Source organism: Helianthus annuus, chromosome 11, assembly GCF_002127325.2.
Source record: "Helianthus annuus cultivar XRQ/B chromosome 11, HanXRQr2.0-SUNRISE, whole genome shotgun sequence".
Classification (NCBI taxonomy): Eukaryota; Viridiplantae; Streptophyta; class Magnoliopsida; order Asterales; family Asteraceae; genus Helianthus; species Helianthus annuus.
Genome location: NC_035443.2, coordinates 161,406,829 through 161,421,607, shown reverse-complemented (window position 1 = coordinate 161,421,607; position 14,779 = coordinate 161,406,829). Strand labels below are relative to the sequence as shown.

At 38.0% G+C, this 14,779-nt stretch overlaps 1 protein-coding gene and 1 long non-coding RNA gene across 5 annotated transcripts; both read left to right on the top strand.

The window, feature by feature from the left end:
• The first annotated feature begins 2,700 nt into the window (after positions 1–2,700).
• LOC118484108 lies at positions 2,701–4,316 on the top strand. The gene is made up of 3 exons (XR_004872739.1): positions 2,701–2,826; positions 3,338–3,404; positions 4,193–4,316. It is a non-coding gene; the product is annotated as an uncharacterized LOC118484108 (long non-coding RNA).
• Positions 4,317–7,983: 3,667 nt separating this feature from the next.
• On the top strand, positions 7,984–13,532 carry LOC110890875 (pentatricopeptide repeat-containing protein At2g22410, mitochondrial). 4 transcript variants are annotated; one of them, XM_035980009.1, is made up of 4 exons: positions 7,984–8,140; positions 8,652–8,718; positions 10,704–13,165; positions 13,260–13,532. In XM_035980009.1, exon 3 carries the CDS (start codon positions 10,803–10,805, stop codon positions 12,831–12,833), a length of 2,031 nt encoding a protein of 676 aa, XP_035835902.1. In that variant the 5' UTR covers positions 7,984–8,140; positions 8,652–8,718; positions 10,704–10,802; the 3' UTR covers positions 12,834–13,165; positions 13,260–13,532. The 4 variants fall into 4 exon arrangements, with proteins under 4 accessions (XP_035835902.1, XP_035835901.1, XP_021994218.1 ...); XM_035980008.1 differs by lacking the exons at positions 7,984–8,140; positions 8,652–8,718 and adding an exon at positions 9,552–10,358 and having other exon boundaries at positions 10,747–13,165; XM_022138526.2 differs by lacking the exons at positions 7,984–8,140; positions 8,652–8,718 and adding an exon at positions 9,553–10,358.
• The last annotated feature ends 1,247 nt before the right edge of the window (positions 13,533–14,779 follow it).

Here is a 14,779-nt window from a genome sequence, read left to right as displayed (position 1 = left end):
CTCTAAGCTTTAGTTCAGATCTGTTTTCTCTCTCTGGTTGTTGTACGCTGCTAGGGTTTGTACGAATAATCTCTCTTCTGTATCAGAGAGATTATTCATCTGTTGGTACTTGTATTCATGTTCTGATGATCATCAGTGGATGATCATCTATGTACTGTTGTATCTGTGTTGATTAGATCTTACAATTGTAAGATCATTTGGGTATTTGGTGGGCAAATATTTTGGGTTGGTTTAATAAGAGTTTTGTCACCTGTTTTGTCGCTATTTCTTGTGTTGATCTTCTATTGTTAGTTGTATCTTTAATTTTCACAGAATGATAGATGGTGGTTTCTTGATTAGCAGTGGAGGGAAGATTTGACAGTGGGGTTAATGAGAGAAAAAGAGAGTGAGGGAGATAGGAGTTTTTAGTTTAGATATATTTTTTATTTTTATTTAACAAGTGTAATTTAGTCAATTCACAAAGTAAGGGTTGTTTAACCAAAAAACCTAACTCAGTTAGGGCTAAAGGACATAACGTGTAAGAATTTGAAATGTTAAGTATAAAACTCATCATCTTTTGCACAAAGTACACCTCCTGCAAAGAGGTGTTAACGTAAAGGATAAAACTTGTAATTTACTCTTAATTTTTTTTAACTTCAAGAGATTGTGCAACTAGAAGCACATAAGAGATTGTGTAAATAGAAGCATAGAATAGTTGAGATTCAATATAAGTGTGAATGGGGTGTAACTCGTCCCCTACGCCAGCTCAACAGTCACAAACACGCTCCTTTCTTTGATGAGTGCTACCCAGAAACACCACCCACCCGGCCAACTCGAGAGGGTGGCAGCGGTGCACCTAAGTCTTAATTAGTACCCGAACAGGGATACCCGAGGGTGCCTCATCCACTCTAAAAAAGTTAAATTTATATTTGCACTCCCATTGTTTTTTCTTGACATAAATATAAACATTTGCTTTTGTCTCTATCATTACTATTAGGCTACACGGTATGGGGTGCGGCCCCGGTCTGTCGCGGGTCCGCGACGGTCCAAACACCGTGCCGCCCCCATCCCGTCCCGTCCTCTCCGTCGGCTTCTAGCCGTTTGCGACGATGCAAAAAAGTGGGCCCCTCTTTTACTTTATGACCGTTAAAATAAAAAAAAAAAGAAAATTTCCATAATTTGAAAAATTCCAAACGGCTATATTTATAAAATATATAAATTTAACTTCCATTTTCACTTTCAATCACCAAATTAACCTCAAAAATTCACCTCTTTCTCACATAATTTTTATACTCCTTCCACTATTCTCTAAACCTTCTTCCACATAATTTTCATGGATCCGTTCAACAACCCGGAGAACCCGAGCACTTCGAACAACCCGAATACTCCCAACAATCCGACCCAACCAAATGTTTTTTCGGTTCCGGGATATTATCCAACGCTAGAACCGAACCAATTCTCGCAATATTCATCGAACGCGTTTGCTTCATTCCAACAATCGCCAAACCAATTCGCTCAAATCTCCCAAAATCAAGCCCTTCAACAAATGATGATGCGGGGTGCTTGGAACTTCCCACCCGTTCAACCTCAACCGATCCCCACACCACCCGTTCAACCTCAACCGATCCCGACCCAATCCGAACCCGAAGACGATGTGGAGATTGTGCCCGAAACCCAACCGCCTAAAGGGAAAGGAAAACGAAACAAAGGCAAACAAGTGGTGGGTGATCAAACGTCGAAACCGAAGGCGACTAAGTGGACCCCAATCGAAGAAGAAGCCTTAGCCAAGGCTTTCATTGGCACTTCCGACAACCCGGTAAAAGGTTCAAAATGGCATTGGAAAAGTATAAGGAAAAGAATGGTTCCAACTTTCCTCACGTTCGCGCGTGGATGGTTGTAAAAGACGAACCAAAATATAGCCCTATTCCTAACGAGGTGGCGATGGCGAAACGCCAAAAAACGTCGGAAACGGGTAGTTTAAGCGCCGGTGGATCGGACGCGAGGTGTCACATAAACTTAAATGATGACGCCGACTATGACGAAGACGAGTATAACGTACGTGAACCGGAGCGTCCACCGGGCCGAGACAAAACAAAGAAGGAGCGGGCCAAGGGAAAAGAAAAGGAAAAGGTGGACCCGCACATAGTTGAGTTTATGGAACACCTAAAAATGTACAACGACGTCACGGCCCAAAAAACGAAGACGAAGGAGCGGGGCATCGAAGAAAAAAGTCATGCATCGGAAGAAAAGTTAAAAGAGAAGGTCCGATTGGCGAATGAGAAAATCCGAATTTCCGATGAAAAAAATCGGCTCAAGGAATGGGAAATAATGACGATGAATGTCGAGGACGAACCCGAGCCGAAACGTTCGATGTTGAAAAAATTACAACACGACATCATGAAAAAACATCAAATTATTTAACTCTATGTTTATTTTTATTAAGTCTTTTTTTTTTAAGTTTATGTTTTTTTTATATTTTGTAACATCCCGAAAAATATAAGTTCATAAAATTTACAATTTATTTGTAAATAAATTAGTAAAATAAACTAACTAGGGGTGACACTAACCTAGTTAGATAATGACTAGTGAGTAGTTAAAGGACAAAAAGGGGACTAAAGAAAATTAGAGGGACCAAAAGGGATTAAACTAAAATTTAGTTTAATAAAACATGGAAAATAGAAATCTCAAACACACATACGTGTGTGAGATCGACCAGACAAGAGCAGGGGGCGACCAAGTTCATCAAAACCCTAGCTCAGCATAAAATCTCTAAATTGAAGGATCAAACTCAGTCCAAATCAAAATCCGAACATAGATTAGTGATCCTCATCACAAGGGGGTTACAAGGTATGTAAAATTTGGTGTTAATTCTCTGTTTGAAATTCTCATGAAATTGGGAAATCTGAAATTTGATGATGCATGTTTGTGATTTGGTTAACTTAGTGATGACATGGTGTCTAGGAGTAAAAACCTAGACAATAACATGTGAAATTATGGCTAATTCCTGAAATTCTCATGAACACCATGAAGGTGATTCATGGGTTTTGTGGAAAACTAGTAAACACTAGGGTTTAGAAGAATTATTCTAGTGTGATTTGGTCATAGAAAGCAATTTCTGAAATTATGATGTTTAAAAGTTACATGAAGGCTTTATTGATGAATAAGTTTAGCTTAATAGCAAACTATGAACTTGAAACATGAATGATATAAAATTCTGCCCGATAGGTGTTCGCATAAATGCCTCAAAGAAGACTTAAACCTGAAAATTTGAGTTAACCGTATGATTGTGATGTCTAGGCAAAATATGCGAATTGTGAATTAAAAGGAGTTCTAAACGTGTTTTCGTTGAACTCACTAGGCAAAGAATCCGGATCGTCAAGCGGACAAGCCGGAGCGGATACGCGTTTGAAGGGTGTGCTCTAAAGGTACGCGACTTGTCGTCTCGTTACATTTATGTTGATAAGCCTAGTCGTAAATACGTTAATGTTGTTATAGCAAAATAATTGCGTTTGGTGAGCCTAGGAAGTGATGGAATTCACTCGACAAACCAAACGGGTCAAAATAAATAGTTGGGTAATTATGGTTAGAAAGCAATGTCGACGAATTATGAAGGTATGTAACTTGACCCGTTACATTTATTAGATTTGATGATTTTAATGTGTAACTAAATCTTTGAGTAAGAGTTGTTTTGAAATAAGTGATGAAGTCGTATATTGATTGATTGATTAAATTCGGTTGGTACTCGTTGGTAGTCGTCATAGAGGAGGACTCCTTAGACGAGCCAAACGGGTCAAATAATCTAGTAAAACATGATTAAGGCTCCGGAATATGAGGGAATGTTCTTTGATTTTGCTTAATATATAACATGTTTGAGTCACTAGAATCTGATGTAGTGGTTTGTTAGAAAAGTAAATTCCAGGAGTTGGGTTCGAGTGAAATGAACAAAACAAACGAGACATGGAATTTCCAGGTACCACCGTAAATTACGGTAGTACCGTAATTTACGGTAAAGATCATATATTGTTACGATGTGGGTCTCCTGGTTTACGGTGACCAGAAATCTCCAGGTCTCACCGTAAATTACGGTGATACCGTAATTTACGGTGGATCCAGAATAACTTATATATTTTTGTTATTTTTAATGTGACGTCAAACCTTGGAATTATGTTATATCATATCGTTAAAACTAATGATTTTAACGGTTTGATCATAGGTAACAAGATGGATCTTACGGATGGCGATCAAGCACATGATGAAGAACCGAACACTACATTTTGAAGCTTCCGCAATGTTTTAAATCTTTAGTAGTATTATGTATGGGTTGTAAACATTATTAAACTACTTTTGAAATCATTTAACTTAGCCACTAGTTGACTAAGGTTGATGTACTTATGAGTTCCGTTAACGAATAATTTGTCACTTAATCAATATTTTGGATAAGATGGCGTATTTTACTATTAAAATCAAGTGATAAATAGAAGGGTGTTACAAGTTGGTAATCAGAGCTTAAGGTTGTCAACAAAGTGTTCGGTTCAAGCTTGATCGATCGTCCGGTAAGGATTAATTATTCATGTTAGTAGATCTTATCCTATTTAAATGAAAGAGATGGAAATTAATGTGCATGGGAAGAGTGCGTTAATACACTCAAACCCGGAAAGTGCACTAAATGAGAACGGTCAAAGCAAGTTACGAACTTGGCTAGACCGAAGCAAACAAAGTTATGTTATAAATGAGATGTTTAATAATTGATGTAAACATTTCTTGGAAATTAATGTGCATGGGAAGAGTGCGTTAATACACTCAAACCCGGAAAGTGCACTAAATGAGAACGGTCAAAGCAAGTTACGAACTTGGCTAGACCGAAGCAAACAAAGTTATGTTATAAATGAGATGTTTAATAATTGATGTAAACATTTCAGTTTCAAGACATCCGGTAAGAGTTACTTATAATTGAGATTAAACAATATGAAATATGCGAAAAGTGTATGGGAGGAGTGTATAAATACGCTCGAACCTGGGAAATACACTAAGTAAGAAAGGTAAGGCAAGATATGTACTTGACCAAACCGAAGGAAAATAACACATTACTTATGACTAAGTGAGTGTGATATAAATTCCGTATAATAAGATGGAAATGAATTAAATAAGTATTGATTAACCATTATGGATGTTTCAGTTAAAGAAATGTCTGCAGTAACCAGAGATGATTCGGCATCTCAATTGACTGAGCAAATGAAAGCTAAGATTTCCGAGGCAGTCGGAAAAGCTCTGGAAAATAGTCTATCACATTATATTGATAGATTACAAACCACAATCGTACCGGTGGTGGATGGTATGATGGCTGAATTGAAAGACACCATATTACAAGAAATAGAAGAGAGGAGGGTATTGGATATGAATCCAAGTTCCGTAAAGAAGTCCAAGTCTAATAAAGCTCTCAAGAGAGGAGTTACAAAAACTGTGTTACATCAGTGCAAATTTTGCGGAAAAATTCACAAGGGCACGTGTGGTAAGCCAAGACACAAGAAGTCTAAACGTCTAGAAAGGCTTGGAACCAAAGACGCAACTGACACAATGTCTGATGCCCAGAAGTCAAGGACAAGATCGTTTTATATAACAGCTGCAGAGGCTAAAACTGAACCCGATATCATTTCAGGTATGTTTCTTGTAAATTTAATTCAACACAAATTTATCCGATGCGAGTGCGAATGATAGTTGCATAAAGGCATATATGAGTAATGAATTGGGAAAAATTATGTAAAAGAAATACCTATATGAAGGTATATATATATATATGTAGATAAGAAAATAAATAATGGAGAGTATGTGAAACCGAGGTAAAAGTAATCTCGGTAAATATTTCAACGGGAAGGAGTGCATGTACACTCGAACCCGGGAATGCAATGAAAGACAAGTGTCATAACGGGAAGGAGTGTGCGTACACTCGAACCCGAGAACTTAACGAAGTGAATAAATGTTGGATTGGGAAGGAGTGTAATTACACCCGAACCCGGAAATTGTATTAGTAGCGAATGGCAAGGGCAAGGTTGTACACTTGGTTAAACCAAATAAACGATACATATTATTCGCCACTACGAATAAGAAAGTATCGTCAAATGCGAATTTAGAAAATTGGGTATGGGTAACCATCCAAGTAACATATTATTAACCAAACCCGTATGAGGAAGAACAATAATTACATTGATAAGTGTAGTTGAATAAAAGATTAGTAAAATAAACATATTAGAAGTGTTAGAACGAAAACGGGTAAACCCCAAGAGCTATATAACGATAGCAATGGTTTTACCTAACAAGGCCTAAGAAATGAACCCTCGGGACATTAATAAAAGAGACGGTGATGCAGATTAAAAGTTAAAAGACTCAGGTTAAGAGTTATGACTAAAGGACGATGAAATTCTGCAAAACAGGAATTTCGATAGTTTTGTTCAACTATTCCAATGTTGGACGGGCTTGAATAAAGTATAGTACTTGATATTTCAAGTAAGTGCTAACCGAATAGTGAAAGTGCGAAATATTAGTAAATCTACGTGATAGGTCGTAAAAGAGTATGGAAAGGAAAACGCAAACCAATAAAACCGGGGTGTTAAAAACATTAAGATAACGAACCCGGTAACGGGTTGAAAGGAAGTAGAGGCATAAACCAAATAACGGCATGAGTAAAATAAACCGACACGAAGGACACATAAGAAGTCATAGAGTCGGAAAGATTATAGGAAGGAAAATGAGTGTAGCCATAGACTAAGGTCAAGGTAAAACTAAACATGGCGTAACGTGATCACGGACACAAAAGTAATATAGAATGTAATCACGTTATAGTGTAAATGACTAGATATGGAAGTATAAACACGCAAAGAGGGCCGATGACGGCAATATTGCATACTCGAATGACGAGGTATGAGGTAAAATGGTGACCAATTAGTTTGGGCAATAAAACAAGTTGTAGCCTAATTAACATTGTGACCTAGGTAGAGCGCTTGTTAATATAAAACTAGCGTCAAGTAAGTATGGCTTATACTAGACTTATATTTTAGAATAATTCTCTATCGTATTGGTTACGAATAAGATGAATACATAGTTGAGGTATGACGTTTTGGCGTGTAGACGTACGGAACAAGATAGTTGAGCATGACAAGAAACCATGTGGAGGCTTTTAAAAGAGGTTAAATCGGTAATTCGATCATTTTATGGCGAATGGAAAATGAATTTTTAAATGAGTACCTTATAGGGTAAACCAAAACAAACAATAATGGCAAAACGGTAAATTGGTCACGCGTCGACCATAACTGTTGGTTTTAAAAAGACACTTATGAAGTATGCCTTAATAGGCTGAAAAGTGTTAAGAAATGAATTAAAAGTAAAGCGACCGCCCGATGTAAATCGGAGCGAGTCACATAGTCGAGATGAAAATACATGTCATCTCGCTAATAAAATCGGTCAGTTAGACCAAACGGGTCAAAGGGTGAAGATACCACCTTTTAATAATGGCGACTAATGATTCTTGTCGAGTTATATGATTTCAGGAATAAATGTAGAAATGATATTTGCATCGCTATTATTTAGCGAATATTATAACAAGGCATAAGAAATGTGGTGATAGAATGCTAGAAGCAATTGCGAAACAAACAAATTGATCAAGTCAAGATCAAATAGGAGCATAGGAAAGGTTCAGACTCTACGTGGGAGTCTGAAGAGGAGATGCGACGTCTCTACCCTACGTTATTTGGTACGTACTTCGGTTTCGGGGACGAAACCCTTTTAAGGGGGATGGACTTGTAACATCCCGAAAAATATAAGTTCATAAAATTTACAATTTATTTGTAAATAAATTAGTAAAATAAACTAACTAGGGGTGACACTAACCTAGTTAGATAATGACTAGTGAGTAGTTAAAGGACAAAAAGGGGACTAAAGAAAATTAGAGGGACCAAAAGGGATTAAACTAAAATTTAGTTTAATAAAACATGGAAAATAGAAATCTCAAACACACATACGTGTGTGAGATCGACCAGACAAGAGCAGGGGGCGACCAAGTTCATCAAAACCCTAGTTCAGCATAAAATCTCTAAATTGAAGGATCAAACTCAGTCCAAATCAAAATCCGAACATAGATTAGTGATCCTCATCACAAGGGGGTTACAAGGTATGTAAAATTTGGTGTTAATTCTCTGTTTGAAATTCTCATGAAATTGGGAAATCTGAAATTTGATGATGCATGTTTGTGATTTGGTTAACTTAGTGATGACATGGTGTCTAGGAGTAAAAACCTAGACAATAACATGTGAAATTATGGCTAATTCCTGAAATTCTCATGAACACCATGAAGGTGATTCATGGGTTTTGTGGAAAACTAGTAAACACTAGGGTTTAGAAGAATTATTCTAGTGTGATTTGGTCATAGAAAGCAATTTCTGAAATTATGATGTTTAAAAGTTACATGAAGGCTTTATTGATGAATAAGTTTAGCTTAATAGCAAACTATGAACTTGAAACATGAATGATATAAAATTCTGCCCGATAGGTGTTCGCATAAATGCCTCAAAGAAGACTTAAACCTGAAAATTTGAGTTAACCGTATGATTGTGATGTCTAGGCAAAATATGCGAATTGTGAATTAAAAGGAGTTCTAAACGTGTTTTCGTTGAACTCACTAGGCAAAGAATCCGGATCGTCAAGCGGACAAGCCGGAGCGGATACGCGTTTGAAGGGTGTGCTCTAAAGGTACGCGACTTGTCGTCTCGTTACATTTATGTTGATAAGCCTAGTCGTAAATACGTTAATGTTGTTATAGCAAAATAATTGCGTTTGGTGAGCCTAGGAAGTGATGGAATTCACTCGACAAACCAAACGGGTCAAAATAAATAGTTGGGTAATTATGGTTAGAAAGCAATGTCGACGAATTATGAAGGTATGTAACTTGACCCGTTACATTTATTAGATTTGATGATTTTAATGTGTAACTAAATCTTTGAGTAAGAGTTGTTTTGAAATAAGTGATGAAGTCGTATATTGATTGATTGATTAAATTCGGTTGGTACTCGTTGGTAGTCGTCATAGAGGAGGACTCCTTAGACGAGCCAAACGGGTCAAATAATCTAGTAAAACATGATTAAGGCTCCGGAATATGAGGGAATGTTCTTTGATTTTGCTTAATATATAACATGTTTGAGTCAGTAGAATCTGATGTAGTGGTTTGTTAGAAAAGTAAATTCCAGGAGTTGGGTTCGAGTGAAATGAACAAAACAAACGAGACATGGAATTTCCAGGTACCACCGTAAATTACGGTAGTACCGTAATTTACGGTAAAGATCATATATTGTTACGATGTGGGTCTCCTGGTTTACGGTGACCAGAAATCAAGTGATAAATAGAAGGGTGTTACATATTTATGTAATGTGGGTTTAATATTAATGAAAATATTTTGTTAGTATATTTGTTAAATGTAAAAAAAAATAGAAGACTAAAAAAAATAAAAAAAACATAAAAAGTGGTGGAGGACTATGACTAGGACCATCCTACCATGCCCTCTAGTTTTGGAGGATGGACCATCTTAGAGAGGAATGTGACGTGGCGCCTACGTGGCGGATCATCCTCCAAGGATGGTCCATCACCATACCTTGTAGTCTTATAGTTGATTGTAATTTATATTTAGATATCTTATCATTCGGGGCTAACCACGATTGGTTAATTAGTGGGGGTTTTGAGGTCTTCATGTGTCTATTCAACTAAGCAGTCAACTAATAGTGGGTTGTGAACTCGTTCGCACACTTCATTGAATATATCTTTTTGCAAACGAACTTGTAAATTGTAGATAGTCGAATTGCATCACCACCTATCACACATACCGTTGCATTCATCAGTACCCCACGTTTCAGCGGGTCTTCACTTGTTGCAATTATGTGACGCCTCGATCTCCACACGAAACAATTGACTTTTATTGTAACCCAGTTAACCCAATCATGTATATAGCCCACGTGATTCGTTGAACTTTTTCCTTTCGTTAGCCGCATAGATTAGAGAACAAAATTACATGAGATGTCTCTCAGTCACAAGTTGTCATTTCCTTCTCTTATCTCCATGTTATTAAGAAGACCAACCATTCACTTGCCGAATTCACACCTCTTTTCCGGTTTCAATTGGTATCCCCATGTTTATTCCTTTTAATTTATCGTAAAGTGTGGAATGGTTTGGAATTTGGAAACTTCTGATTACTCTATATATATATATGTGTGTGTGTGTGTAAATTATTACAGGCCCTTTTCATAGTCAGCCCATTTTCACTTTTCATCTCAAAATCCATTATAAAACCCCACTAAATCAAACCATGAATCCAGTTTCTTACCCGCCAGTTTCTTCATAAGGTTAGCATTCCCTCTTTTCTTCTCCAATTTACCCACATTTTTTTTTCTGTTTCATAGAGTAATTATTAGCCTCTTTGCATATGCCTATGAGGTGTTCGATGAAATGCGCCAGTGGGTGATTTTGTTATATGTGTTTGATCTTATATGTCCTGATGTCTGTGTGAATGAATGCTTCAGTTCCTTACATTTCCAGCCCTGTTAGATATGGGTTGCAAAGATTTAGAAGATGTTTATTAAGGTCCATTGTTCACCATTTGCATATGTTAATTTCTTTATTATGGATCCACTGTTAAGATTTTTTTTTTTTATCCCATTGTTTTATAATTATGTTATTTAATATTGCAGATGTCTGATCTCTCTAATGAAGATCAATAATTATGTCTTGCAGTTGACTCAAACCGCTAACTTTTAAAATTCAAAAACCACATTTTTTGTGATTTTGCGATGATCATTTCCAACTTCAGGATTCGCCATTGTACTCATAAACCGCACCCAGATCATATATTAACCTTATCATACCATACGCGATCGCTTCTACGTCCCAAAGAAGATCCCGCTAATTGGAACACGACTCATTCTTCCATCCTTTCAAACCCACTTTTATCTACATTGGAAAAATGCAAATCCATGGACCAGATGAAACAAATCCAGACACAAATGATCATCACGGGATTAATCCATGACGGGTTTGCCGCAAGTCGGTTACTTGCCTTTTCCGCACTCTCAGAATCAAGAAATCTTGATTACTGTAAAAGAATATTGAACAGTTTACGTTACCCAAATGTGTTTTCATGGAATGTATCAATTAGGGGTTGTTCCGAGAGTCAAAAACCGGAAGAAAGTCTTTTGTTGTATATCGAGATGTTAAGGAGGAGTAAACCAGTGCGACCGGATAATTACACGTATCCGTTTTTGCTTAAATGTTGTGCGAAGTTGTTGTTGATTCGGATGGGTGTTGGGCTTATCGGGCATGTTATTCGTTCGGGTTTTGATACCGATGTGTACGTACATAATGCCGTTATTCATATGTTGGTGTCTTGTGGGGAGCTAGACGATGCACACAAGGTGTTCGATGAAAGTTGTATGAGAGACTTGGTATCTTGGAATTCGATTATTAACGGGTATGTAAAGAGCGGGAAGCCGTGGGAGGCGTTGAGATTGTACCGACAGATGTACGAAGACGGGATTTTGCCGGATGAGGTTACGATGATTGGAATGATATCTTGTTGCGCTCAATCGGAAAACTTGAATCTCGGGATGGAATTTCATCGATACGTTGAAAACAATCAAATAAAGATGACGGTTCCACTTGTTAACGCCTTAATGGACATGTACATAAAGTGCGGGGACATGGAGACTGCGGAGCGTTTGTTCAACAAGATGACGGTGAAAACAATCGTGTCGTGGACCACCATGATAGCCGGTTACGGTAAACACGGTCGTATGGATGCCGCCAAGAAACTGTTCGATGAAATGCCTGACAAAGACGTAGTTCCTTGGAATGCCTTGATCGGTGGTTACGTACAAACTAAACGGTTCAAAGAAGCGTTATCAGTGTTCCACGAAATGCAATCTACGAACGTTTATCCCGATGAAGTCACCATGGTTTATTGCTTGTCCGCATGTTCACAAGTCGGAGCACTCGATCTCGGAACATGGATGCATCGTTACATCAAAAAACAGAATCTTTCTATAACCGTTGGTGTAGGCACCGCGTTAGTCGACATGTACGCCAAATGCGGTAACATAGAAACCGCACTCCAACTGTTCGACGAACTTCCCAGCCGAAATTCGTTAACATGGACCACGATAATCGTCGGTCTAGCCAACAACGGAAACGCTCACGACGCAATATCACGTTTCAACGAGATGATTCGTGTCGGTCTGACGCCAGACGAGGTGACGTTTCTCGGCGTTTTGTCAGCTTGTTGCCATGGCGGTTTGGTACACGAGGGTCGTGAAATTTTCACCCAAATGACATCGAAGTTCAACGTTTCGCCGAAATGTAAACACTACTCGTGTATGGTAGACCTTCTTGGTCGGGCCGGGTTGCTGAACGAAGCCGAAGAGGTTATAAACAACATGCCGATTAAACCGGATGACGGTGTGTGGGGAGCGTTGTTTTTTGCGTGCAGGATTCATAAGAACATTGAGATGGGTGAACGGGCGGGGTTTAAGCTTCTTGAACTGGACCCGAGTGACGGTGGGATTTATGTGTTGTTAGCGAGTATGTATTGGGAAGCGAAGATGTTCGAGAAGTCGATGGAAGTGAGGAAGTTGATGAGGATACGAGGGGTAGATAAGACGCCTGGTTGCAGTTCGGTTGAGATTAATGGACGCGTTTATGAGTTTCTAATTAGAGACAAATCGCACCCTCAAAATCGAGAAATTAGTGAAGTCTTGGTTCATTTGACGAAACAACTTGTCGGTTTTGAAGATTTAGATCGTCACTTCGTTCTACTGTCAAGTGCTTAGTAAATCAGCAAGAAATATCGAGATTTACGACATTCAAGCACCTTACTAGCGTTATCTTTCCTAGAGGTTGTAAAGTAGATGGGTTGGGCTGGTTGGACCCGAAACATGAGGCTGCCGCAAAGTTGCAAAACCAAAAAGTTTATAAAAGCTTTCGGACGCGAAGAAAGCTGGTTAGTAACACTTGTCCGGGGATCTCTTATTTTGCTAATGCAGTGTTTTCGTGATTGTTGGATTCTGCAGAACTCAATAGAAGTTCTATATCATTTTTCCATATTCATAAACATGAATCCGCTATATCGCGTTCGGACAGAGCAAAAACAAGTGCTGCCAAGGTATATTCAAAACCAAAAGTATACGATTGAATACAATTATACAAACAAAGGGTTATTAAAGATCGATCTAAGACATCGTTATTGATTTTTGCAGGTTGGGAAAGGGTTATTAAAGAATGGTTAGGCCCAGAAGCTTGCTTTGCAGCATTGGCTTGAGGCGGTAGTGGAAGCCGTGGTCTTACATGATTTTTCTAACATTGTTTATATATTATGTATACAGATCGATCAAAGACATCGTTATGGTCACAATCTTCACTTGTATTACTTAAAATGGCTGTGCATTTTTAAGCAAATAACACTTTTCTTCCTGGTGAGAACATGTTACAAAAATGGCTGCATTTTTTGTAAGGAAATAACACTTCTCTTACTGGTGAGAACATGTTACAAAGCGTCAAAGCTTACATACTTTAGGAACATCTAGGTTTTTTTTTCTCCGCGCTACGCAGTGGAAATTTGATCGTTTTTCCTCCGTACAGGGCGTTTCTTTGGTCGTTATCAGCTCGATTTATCGGAAACCCTATCGATGCCGGGTTTTTTCCCGCGCTACGTGGCGGGAGTATGATCGCTTTTTCCCGTCTTACGTGGCGTGACGGTTGTTATCGGCTCGACTCATCGGAAGCCAAAAAAAGACGAATATTGATACCGGTCCGATGGTACCAATTAAAAAAATAGGTTTTTCCTCCCGCTCGACACGGCTGGAATTTGACCGTTCCCCGTGCTAAACCATAAAGGCGAATATCGATAAAAGTGAATATTGATACCGGTTCAGATAATACAAATTAAAAAAAAAGTTTTCCCCCTTGATACGTGGCGGGAGTTTCATCGTTTCCCCCCGTGCTACATGGGGTGAGTTTGGTCGTTATCGGCTCCGTTAATCGAAAATCATAATAGCAAAGTCGATAAAAGCGAATGTCAATACCGGTTCCAATTATACCAATGAAAAAGAACAAAAAAAACCCACTAAAAGTCAAAAAACATAAAAGATTTAAAGAAAAAAAAAAGAAAAGAACGACTATTCATAGGACCTTTCATGAATTGTTATTATATATAATTATTTTTAGAGTAACACTCTATGTAGATTTCACATCGACCGTGTATATAATAGCAAATTGTCCTCATAAGGAATGTCACTCAATACCACCAACGGATTTTGGGCGTATTGGTTGTGAATGAGAGGAGAACTCCATATTTTCAGCATACTTGCCTAAGGTAATTTCAGGTTGAACCCCCCAAAGTGACCAAAAACAAAATCATGAGCTCCTAGCTGTAGGCAAAATAGACAATTGGTGGCTGGTATGAGCTCCTTGTAGGGTCAGAAAAGCAAAACAGACATGGTGGATACCTGTAATCTAAAGGTGAATATTGATTCTATCTAGTTTATTTTGATTTATGATCTTTGATCCTCACATTTCTGTTACAATCTCAGATGCGTATAATGATTATGCTGATGCTGATGTTGCTGCTAATTTGTTTTCGAGATTTATTTTTGATCAATTTGTAAAAAAGTTGTTAATTTGTAAATATCTCTCTTTATAGATACAAGTTTGTAAAGTTGTGGATTTACATGAGTATATTAATTTAGGGTATAGGTGGTGGTCATCGCTCATCACACAT